The 11,093-nt window shown below is 39.2% G+C and overlaps 1 protein-coding gene across 2 annotated transcripts; it reads left to right on the top strand.

The window, feature by feature from the left end:
- Nucleotides 1-468: 468 nt before the first annotated feature.
- LOC125261740 lies at nucleotides 469-7,927 on the top strand. Of its 2 annotated transcripts, none has more exons than XM_048180307.1 (6): nucleotides 469-606; nucleotides 1,153-1,316; nucleotides 4,698-5,678; nucleotides 5,766-5,924; nucleotides 6,345-6,437; nucleotides 6,730-7,927. In XM_048180307.1, exons 3-6 carry the CDS (start codon nucleotides 4,707-4,709, stop codon nucleotides 6,964-6,966), a joined length of 1,461 nt encoding a protein of 486 aa, XP_048036264.1. In that variant the 5' UTR covers nucleotides 469-606; nucleotides 1,153-1,316; nucleotides 4,698-4,706; the 3' UTR covers nucleotides 6,967-7,927. The 2 variants fall into 2 exon arrangements, with proteins under 2 accessions (XP_048036264.1, XP_048036263.1); XM_048180306.1 differs by having other exon boundaries at nucleotides 6,652-7,927.
- Nucleotides 7,928-11,093: the final 3,166 nt, after the last annotated feature.

Below are 11,093 nucleotides of genomic sequence, written 5' to 3'. Positions count from 1 at the left end.
GATAGAAGGCGGCAGTGTGATTTCTATGTGTGTGCATATCGTGTCCTGGCCACACGACTGGGCGATCGAATGAACACAAGAGATTCAAATATTAATCCATTTATTCTAAGCAAGTGCAAGCAGCTTTCAAACAAATTAACGTAAATACAGTCGTTTCATCTGGTGATTTGTATTTGTTGTCATTGTACGCTCCTGGGCGTGACCTAAAACATGGCGGCGACTACCCAGAACGCAACGCGCAGTGACGTAGTTTGCCAAGCTCCTGCTCAACTGTGAACCCTTGGAGGAAGACTTTCCTGTTAAGTTTCGTTAACAAGTGTAGTGGGCGCCAATGCTCTCATCTCACTAGTTTGCGAACTGAGTAAGGACTGTTCATTTTTTATTTAATTGTTAGATTTATATCAGCAATTATCAGCATATTTTCTGATAAACGTTATCATTGCCTCTCGCGCTAAACCACGCCCCCAGTACGTGACCATTGCGCAATCTTGCTGTGCGTCAACGTATACTTTTTAATGCGGGAGAAACATCTAGAAGAGGTTTAGCAAACGGCCCAAGAAGAAAGAAGAGACAGCACGCGGGTGATAATCCAGAGGAATATTTATGGTGAGTACTCTTATTTGGTTTTTGATGATTGTTGCTCTATATTCCTAAATTATTAAATTGGATAATGTTCTATATTCCTAAATTAGTCGATGGTAAAAATAGAGACACCGCTGCTTTTTCTTTGTAAGTTATCTGCATTACTGCGTATTTAAATAGTTGTATTTTTAATCCAATTACATTTAATAATTAAGTTTTTGTCTTTTGTTGCGATGGGTTTTTCTGCACAGTTAAATTGCACGTGGAAGTCGTGCATATGACTTGAGTTGCCTCATTAGCCAGAAAACATCTTTATCTGTTAACCCTTGTTTATTGTTCAAATTCACTAACTTTTCCGTTTCGATATGTTCGGTATGAAAACATCCACTAAATTAAACTGCTGTATATGTATCAAAGATTAAAAAAAAAAAAAATTTTTTTGTATAAATATAGACTAAAAATGTATATAAAAAGTATAGGAATAAAATTCATTGTCAATTTAATTGTTGATTAATTAATTTGCCTTTTATGAAACTGATCATTCATGTTTGTTTGTTTTTTCTTAAACAGATCTACCTTGAGAGCACACTCCATGCAGTGTAGGCACTGTAAATACACCTGCCCCAGTCAAAATCTGCTTCTGAGACACTACAGGCTCAAGCACTGGCACCCAGGCCGACGTGCATCATTGTTGTGCCTGTACCCTGAGTGTGTCTACACTTTCAGTACACCAGGTGCGTTGAAAACTCATCTTTATAGGGTCCACACAAATTCTGATAAAAGGACGGTGCAAGCTACATTTAAATGTGAGCAATGTGATTATCACAATGTTTGTACTGAAAAAATATTTATCAGACATCTGGGTACACATCTGAAAAGGCATGAGACCGTGCAATGCCCATTTTTGCACTGTGATTTTGAAACTAATGTCTATTTAACATTTCATAGCCACAAGTCCAGACATCACCAAAAAGACGCAATAAGTGATTATAGGTCATCGGTTGTAACTGTCAACCGTACAGACTCCGATAATTCGTTTGATTCTGCTTCAGAATGCTTTGAAGATACATCAGATGATAGAGATATACATGTGGAAGCTGCTGATGTTGAAGATATTGACCACATTCTTGAGAAGAAGTTGGCTTCTTTGTTCCTTTGTATGCAGACAGAACTAGGTGTATCTAGAAGTGCTACACAGCAAATTTTTCAAAGTCTAAATGAAATAATATCCCTGTCTAAACCATCCACAGAAAAGGTGATTAAAGATATTTTATGCCACCACAACTGTGAAGCTGACCCATCTTTAATCACTGAAATCACTGAAGCTGTTCATAGAACAAATCCTCTTTACGCTACCACTGATAAAGGAACCTTATCTACTGATCATAAACGCAAAGTATATTACAAACAAAACTTTGATGTCGTTGAACCAGTTGAGTTTGTATTCAGTAGACCAAAAAAGAAAACATTTGTTTATGTTCCTATTCTTGAAGTTTTGAAAAAACTTCTAGGCCATAGTGAGACGGTTCAAAAGACTTTCTCTAATGCTACCACAGATGGCTTCTATGCATCTTGTTTTGATGGCCAGCATTTCAAAGAGCATCCTCTGCTTTGTGATGAGAATGTAGCTATAACACTTGGTCTATATATTGATGACTTCGAAGTCGCCAATCCTTTGGGAACGTCACGTAAAAAGCACAAGATTACAGCAGTCTACTGGGTGATCTTGAACTGGCCCTCCCAGTTCAGAGCAAATTTGCATACTATTCAACTAGCCTTGTTGGGGAAGAGTAGTGATGTAAGGGAATTTGGCTATGACATGTTTTTTGAGCCATTAATGAAGGATGTGCAGACACTTGAAAGAGAGGGTTTGTATGTCGATCAGTTTGGGGAAAATATCAAAGGAACTGTCGTTACCGTCTCTGCAGACAATCTAGGGGCACATGGCCTGGCAGGATTTCAGGAAAGTTTTCATGTTGAGAAGTTCTGTAGGTTTTGTCTTGCTTCTATTAAGGACATACAGACCACTAATGTGAGCAAGGGACTTTTTCCCTTAAGAAGTATAGAACAACACAATCAATTCATTGAGGAGCTGAAAGCAAACCCAACTCTGACAAATGTGCAAGGTGTAAAAGGAGAATGTGTCTTACAAAAGTACCTTGCTTGCTTTCACCCAGTAACCGGATTTCCACCAGATGCATTGCATGATTTGTTTGAAGGAATTGTGCCGTATGAGTTGGCGTTGTGTCTCCAGAAGCTAATAGCTGATAAGTTCTTTACCCTTGACCAGTTGAACAGTGCAATTCAGTCTTTCCCTTACTGTTTCTCTGACAAGGTGAACCGCCCTCAAAAAATCCCCAAAACATTTTTTTCAAAAAAAACCATTGGGGGAAATGGCCACGAAAATTGGACACTCATTAGGCTCATACCACTCATGATTGGCCACATTATTCCAGAAACTGAGAGAGCATGGCAACTGTTGATGGATCTGAAAGATATAGTGGAGCTTGTTGTTTCACCCAAGTTTTCAGAGGACAGTCTTTGCTATCTGGAGACTAAAATATCTGACCATCGCAACCTTTTTAGAGAAGTGTTTCCAAATGAAAAATTGAAACCAAAACACCATTTCCTGGAACACTACCCAAGCCTCATACGCCATTTTGGTCCTTGTGTGGAGTTCTGGACAATGCGCTTTGAGGCAAAGCACAGTTTCTTCAAACGGGTGGTCCATAACATGCACAATTTCAAAAACATATTGCAGACATTGTCTACCCAGCACCAACTTATGGTTGCACATGTCTTGCAGTCTCCCAGCTTTTTCAAACAATCCATTCATGTTGACAAAGTAAAAATTGTGAAGGTGTCTTCTCTAGAACGAAAGGTGAAAACAGCTGTTGAGAAAAAATATTCTCACCTTAACACTGTATCTCTTGCTTCAAATGCTGAATTGCATGGGACCTTGTACTCCAATAACATGATGGTGTCTGTTGGACACTGTGGTGGCTTGCCAGAATTTGCAAAGATCCACAGCATTTTGTTAGTTGACGGTGGGGCTTCTTTTGTGCTGGAGAGATTTTCTTCTTGGTATGTTGAACATCTTCGTGCCTTTAAGGTTGAAGCACTTTCATACGAAGATCTGATTGTTACTGCGCTGAAGGATTTGAATGACTTCTACCCACTTGCAGCCTACAGTATTGGGAGAAATCTTATGGTGTCACCTAAACGTTTCTTGCTACATTAAAGTGTGCATTTTTCCCATTGGATTGCTAGCAGCATTAAAGGGATAGTTCACCCAAAAATGAAAACTTGATGTTTATTTGCTTACCCCAAGCGCATCCAAGATGTAGGTGACTTTGTTTCTTCAGTAGAACACAAATGATGATCTTTAACTCCAGCCGCTGCCGTCTGTCAGTCAAATAATGCGTGTGAATGGGAACTCGAACAATAAGAGTCGAAAAAATATGCACAGACAAATCCAAATTAAACCCTGCAGCTCGTGACGACACACTGATGTCCTAAGACACGAAACGATCGTTTTGTGCGAGAAACCGAACAGTATTTATATCATTTTTACCTATAAAACACCACTATGTCCAACTGCATTCATCACTCGATTCGTGAGGTCTGATCGCGCTCTGACAACGGAAGTGATGTCTCTCACTCATTGAAGTATATGCGCGAGACATCACTGCCGTTGTCAGAGCGCGATCAGACCTCACTAACCGAGTGCTGAACGCAGTTGGACATTGTGGTGTTTTAGAAGTAAAAAATGATATAAATACTGTTCGGTTTCTCGCACAAACCGATCGTTTCGTGTCTTAGGACATCAATGTGTCGTCACGAGCCACAGGGTTTAATTTGGATTTGTCTAAGCAAGTTTTTTCGACTCTTATTGTTCGAGTTCCCATTCACACGCATTATTTGACTGACAGATGGCAGCGGTTGGAGTTAAAAATTATCATTTGTGTTCTACTGAAGAAACAAAGTCACCTACATCTTGGATGCGCAAGGGGTAAGCAGCTAAACATCAAATTTTCATTTTTGGGTGAACTATCCCTTTAAAATGAGTACACAGGCTAGCAAGATCACTGAATGGGTGTTTTATTTTGTTTCAGAAAACCACAATGTTGCTGCGAGTGATTGTGAATCCAGAGTGCATAAAAAAGCTGACACTCCCCCAAGTGCCATCATCAATAGATGAGCTCAAAGAAATTCTATGTGAAAAACTAAAGATTGATCAAAACTTTGTGATCCAGTATGAGGACCCTGATTTTGGTGGTCAGCTTTGCAATTTGTGTAACATAGAAGAACTTCCATCTGATAAAGTCACACTGAAGATTATCTGGGAGGTCTTCAAAACTGCATCAGTAGCAGAACTCCCAGGAAATGAAAGCACAGGGTCTGACACTGACTTTACCCTAGACACAGCAAGCATCTCATCCAATCTGTCCAGTCCATCTTCTTCATCAGTCAGGGAAGAACGTTGGCCTTGTGTTTTCCAAATTCCCAATTTCTCCTATGATGTAGAGTTCAGACTGAGAAAAGCTAATGAAGTGTATGAAAAACAGAACACTACCATGGATGTTACACGAGATGTCAAGATAGAAATACTGGACAAGTTGGCAGAAACAATGTACTCCTTTAAAGCTTACCCAAGTGATTCTGAAATTGACCAAGTGGCAGTTGCGTTAGTTTCCAGACATCCATGTTTAAGGGAACTTGGCTGTGACACAGGATGCAGGGGCTGGAAGATGAGCTTAAAATTTAAAATGGGTAATTACAGACAAAAATTACGCAGTGCTGGATGTAGTGAGCTTGGCAATAAAAGAGATGATGGTTCAAGAGTACCCCAGAAGAAACCAAGAAGATCAGAAATCAACTTCCTTCCAGACAATCCTGTCGGTTTAGATGATGCTGCACTGGAACATGAAAGGGAACAGCTTGAGCTTGAAGTCAAGAAAAGGAACATGGACATGATGATACTGAATACCAAAATGGAAACTACATTCCCTCTCAGGAGAAAAGAAATAGTCAATGATCAACCATTGGTCTCTGTCATCAAAGAAAGATGGCCTGGCCTCTTTTTGGAGGAACAAGTAAGTTACATTTTGTCTATATATTATTTTGTCCTGATTGTATATAGATTTAAATGTTAACAGATTTTTTTCCTTTCACTTCCTCAGGTTTGCACAGAGTTCCAAAGGATCACTTGTGTGGACCTTAAAACGACATTCATGACAGCTCTTAACAAATATAGCAACTGTCTCATCAAAATGTATCGAGCAAAGAGTAAAGACCTTGGAGATGAAATGAAAATGATCCTGGACCATTTTGATGAGCAGGTATGATTCCTATACTTACGAATCTTTTGAAATTAGTGGTTATACAGTGCGTGCAGAATTATTAGGCACGTTGATTTTCTGATCATTTATTTCCAGGCACATTTTACCAATTCCAAACCACATTAATCTTAATAACTACTATTCATTTTGTATTTAATAACTTATAAGTGATATATAATTGTTTGTGAAGGCAATATCGCATTCATTATCGCAGATGAATCGCCTTCGATAACGAATGCGATATTGCGTGGCTTGTCAGTGATCTACGGCTCTGTCTATTCAATGCTGCTCCATTTGAAAGCAGGTGATGGCGATTTAGTGGTAATCAGGGAACCGGCTTTACTGACGAAATGTGCGTGACAATCGCATGCGATATATATCGCCCAGCCCTAATTAAAATGATTTATTTCTCTTTTACAGACAACAGACATTGTATCACACAGATACTCTACGGCTCTACGGGGACTCCCCTTGTACCTCAGGGAGCGAGATGCAATATCAAAGACTTGTGTGGTAGGTCTTCAGCTTTTTGTTCATCTCATATATTCATTGATTACTGTTATTTTATTGAATGCGTTGTTATATTTAATAAAGTTTCTGATGTGGTTTGCATGTGGCTCGTTTTCATCAAGTATTTACATCAGGTTGGCACATAATGCCATGCTTTGTTTGCAATTTTTATATTTGTACTTCACCATTTTTTTCATGACATTTATATAATTCTAAGGACACTGATTTAGAGGAGACATACACAAGAGGAGTGAAACTGGGCATTCTTGAAGTCATGGAGGACAATCTCTCGCAGGCAACAAAGAGATGTCAAAACCTCGCCATCATCCTGGAGGAAACTGTGGTTGTGGAGGACCTACCAGACTTTCCCACTGCTTTCATGGTACTCTTTGGACTTCTCTATGCGCTAAACATTGAGTATCCAAAAGGACTCAAATACACATTTGAGGCAGTGCAGAACATCTTTGTGGGATTGGGAGAAAAGTGTACCAACAGAGTTCAGTCCCTGAAGAATAAGCTTTTTACTCTGTAGGGAGTTTAAGATGCTTTGTGTTTTCAGATGCTTTTATTGTTAATTGGTACCTTCGGCATAATGATGGTGTTTGTTAGGATATTGTGTTAAGGTGAATTTTAAATTCAGACTTGTAGTCTTGAATTCTCTAAAGTCAACGCATATTTGTTTACTTGATATTCGTTGATATACTGTTCAGTTGTACTAAACCTTTCATGTTTAGGTGTATCAGCACTTTGGAGATGGATGGTCTATTTTACATTTTGAAAGATTGTGTTCCTCATATGCTACTGTTTAGTCACTTTTCATATTCATATTTAGTGGCATTGTTTTATAAAACTGTTTTAACAGCAGTGTGTAATTTTAGTTGCAGTATTGCAGTATTTCAATTTGCAGTGTTGAATCACTTTGGCTTAAATATGTTTGAATTTAAAAAAGACTTGTTACAGGATTTTTGTGATGGTGCTAGCAAGACTTTCATTATTGATACACTTTGGACTGTTAGTGCAATTATAAGACATTTATTTCCTTTGAGAATATTTAAAGGGATGGTTAAATCAAAAATGATAATATCATTTACATTTTTCTCAAACTCCTATGACTATCTTTATTCTTTAGAACACAAGAATATAATTTTATATAAATGTAATCCATATGATTTAATCCATGCCTTCTGAAGCAATACAATCAGATGTCAAGATTTTTTAAAGAGTTAGAGTAAGATTTTGATCTTTCTCCCAAAAGTATTGCTTCAGAAAAAGTTGATTAAACAATAGCTGCATGTTTTTGTGCATGTTCCACAGAAGAAAGTAATATGAGTTTGAGACAGAAAAAGTAAATTATAATGAATTATCATTTGAGTAAACTATGCCTTTAAGAGAAATTCTTGTCACAATGACAGCTAACTGAAATTACATTTAATTGCCTTACACATGTTTGTGAAAGTAAATTGCTGTTTGGAATAAATGTTTTGTTGTGTTAACTTGCTGTTTTCAGTTTTTATCTTGGGCGATGCTATTGTAGTTTCCAGCCATAACGTATTATTTCTTAGTACCAATTTCCAATAGCATTTTTTTGTTCACTCAACTTAAGACATTGAGTTCTTCAGACAAAAAATGTTGAGTTGGCCCAACTTAAAAAAATTTGTTAAAGAATAGTTGGACCTCTCCAGAAAACTAACGATCTTAAGTTAACTCAACTAAACATTTTTTGTATGACTGACAACTTAATTTCAGTCAGTTTAACTGTTATTTACAAAAGTTGAGTAAACAAGAAAAAGCTAGGGGAAATTAGTACCAAGATTTTTTTTGTTGTACTGGCTTAAAATTTTTTACAGTGTAAACACTGTGGGCCCACACATATTATTTTTGGATGGCAAAATTAAAACAACACAGCATCCAAATATTCACAAAGAGCCTATTATGTTTCACCTGACAAAACAGACAATGCAAACAGTCACAACCACATTAATAAGTAGACTATGGATAAAGATGACATCGTCTTCTCCAGACATCAGACTGCTATAATTGCTGACACAGAACAATATCTGGCTGTTTGCTTAGAGGTCTTTTTACTCAGTCCAGCAATCTGCAAGCCTCTGACACATAATCTGTGCACATATCCCAGGCTACCAAAAATAAGAATAATCAGTTTGGTCCTGTTGTGTGTGTGTGTGTGTGTGTCATGGCGGCGGCAGGCTCGCACGCGGTTCCGCTGCACTAACATCTACACCCGTCGTAGCTGCCGGCGAAAACGCAGAAAAGAGCCAGTTATGTTAATATCAGGACTACTCACAATGTGCTTGGTCTCAACCTTGAAGTTTGTATCCAAAGCTGCTTTAAAAAGCGGTAAAATCCATAACATCGGATGGCGAATCCATGATTCGATAAATGTTTGTCCTGAGAGTAACCTTTTGTACGCCACCTGGGCAAACTTTGAACAGTACAATCGCCCACTTTCTGATCAAGAATGGATGTGCTTTCAGGCACAGGAAAGAGAGTTTAGGAAAACTCTGGATGTTAAACTAATTAATGACAGACAAACAATACAATTTACTGGAACTAACCCGCGTCACTGGACTAAACTTATAACCATCTTATGTGGAGTATACTACAGAAATGGATCTTTCACAGCAACTCACAGAGATGGGAGACCATTAGGAATACCTTTGTTAAAATACACCGTAAGAATCCTTCGGAAATTCCCCCTCTGTAAAGCGCTCTCACGAGGCCCGACTCAGAGACGCTCACTGAATGGATAAATCAGCAGCTGCGCTTCGTACGGGAAACCATCCAGCCGGCGCTCAGTAAAGCGACAAATTCTAACAGTATGAGAGAGCCCAGAGTGGTAAGCGAAAACGAACTAGCCTATCTTTGGGAACACCGTAGGAGTAAGGCAATAGATATAATTTTAAACAATAGCACTTATCCAGATCCTTCTCCTGCGATAAATGACGTGGATAAAGTTTGTGAGTATTATGCTGCGAAATGCCAACCAGCGCAGTTGCACCGGCAGGTGGGCAGTCCTCCGTGGTGCGGTGCTCTCGACTTGGAGGACCCGAAAGATGCCCCCGTTACTTCGGACTTCACCGCAGAGGAAATCTCAAGCGTGCTCTGTAGTCTTCCGAATAACAAAGCATGTGGTGCAGATGGTGTGACTTACGAAGTGCTCAAGGCAACAAAACAATTTTCAATAACGACATTACTTGTGTCTCGACATTAGATATATCATCCACTTGGAGAGATACATCATTGCTCCCCACTATATACAAGGTATTTATGAAGTGTATTTTATGCCGAATTTTACCCTGGCTGGTGGAATCAGGAACATTGTTAACAAATCAAAAAGCATACATAGAGAGGCAGGGAATGAATGAGCACGTATTCTGTTTGAAGACTGCCATCGATGATTTTAAACATGAATCCTCCCGTTTCTATGCGGTATTTCTCGATTTTCGAGACGCCTTTGGCTCTTTACCACATAGCATAATGCTTCATTCCCTTGAGGAAATAAAACTACCGGAACAATATATACATATAATCAAGAATGTATATGACAATTCATTTTTACAAGTGATTTGTGGACATCAACTAACTAAACCGGTTAAACTTGAAGTTGGGATTAAGACGGGGTGTCCCTGGAGTGCTGTGAACTTCATATTGGCCTTAAACCACTGGCTGAAATGGCTATGTCTTCTTGCCCCAACTGGCATTACATCTCCAAACCCAGTTCAGGCTTTTGCCGATGACGTCCTCATAGTATCAAGAGAGGAGAACGTCATTACCAACATGCTGTCATACACCGACCGCTTTCTGCAATGGTCTGGACTTGAGGTTAAGAATAATAAATGTGCGGTGTTCTATGAGCGACGCAGCGGGGGTAATAAATGGTATAAGGCCAAATACGATCAGCCTCCATCATTCACAATCGCTGGAAGTACAATCAGACTTTACTCAAGACACGAATCATACAATTATTTAGGACATATGTTTAATGTTGCAGGAGAATGGCACGAGCAGGTGAGCGATATCTGCAAAGAATACTCCAGCAGACTAGACTTGGTAGACCAGTGCCCCCTACCGACCTGTATGAAACTCCAGGCCATTCGAGACATAGCTCTTTCCAAGATTCATCATCTGTTTGCAAATGTCCACATTGCTAAAAAACATCTGACGGAGATGAACAATAAGACTGTGCAGCTGGTAAGAAAATGGTTAAGTCTTAACACACACACAACAAGAAGTATTCTTTTTATGAATAAATCAGAAGGGGGACTGGGGATTCCTAACATTGAATGGATTTATACAGCGACTAGAGTAAAGCATCTACTGCATATGTTGAATAACGATGACCCTACAGTTCGTGAAGTTGCCCGGCGTTCACTGTTGCTGGATCTGAGCAAACGCAAGGTCCCCTATGCTGCAGACGGAGAACCAAGCTTCCTCGGTTTCCGGAAGAAACCTAGTGGAAAGCTGGATACTAGAGCCACGGGATTCGGAGTACGTTCGGATTGGCCCGATCTGAATGATTTGTGCAGCAATAACAATATACAGTTGAACTGGGCACATACTGGCGAGGAGCAGGTGAATATCAGTCAGGGGCAGATTATGGACCCAAATGTGTATGTCGAGGCGTCTATACATCACAAT

This window comes from Megalobrama amblycephala, unplaced genomic scaffold (assembly GCF_018812025.1).
Source record: "Megalobrama amblycephala isolate DHTTF-2021 unplaced genomic scaffold, ASM1881202v1 scaffold477, whole genome shotgun sequence".
In the NCBI taxonomy this organism is placed as follows: domain Eukaryota; kingdom Metazoa; phylum Chordata; class Actinopteri; order Cypriniformes; family Xenocyprididae; genus Megalobrama; species Megalobrama amblycephala.
Note: the sequence above shows the minus strand (reverse complement) of the source record. Positions and strands in the feature narration are given on the sequence as shown.

Excerpts from the sequence above, each read along its gene's own strand:
- LOC125261740 (XM_048180306.1), top strand. The coding sequence starts at position 4,707 with ATGTTGCTGCGAGTGATTGTGAATCCAGAGTGCATAAAAAAGCTGACA. Across the intron at positions 5,679-5,765 it reads GCCTCTTTTTGGAGGAACAA|GTTTGCACAGAGTTCCAAAG; the intron begins GTAAGTTACATT and ends TCACTTCCTCAG. Across the intron at positions 5,925-6,344 it reads TGGACCATTTTGATGAGCAG|ACAACAGACATTGTATCACA; the intron begins GTATGATTCCTA and ends TCTCTTTTACAG.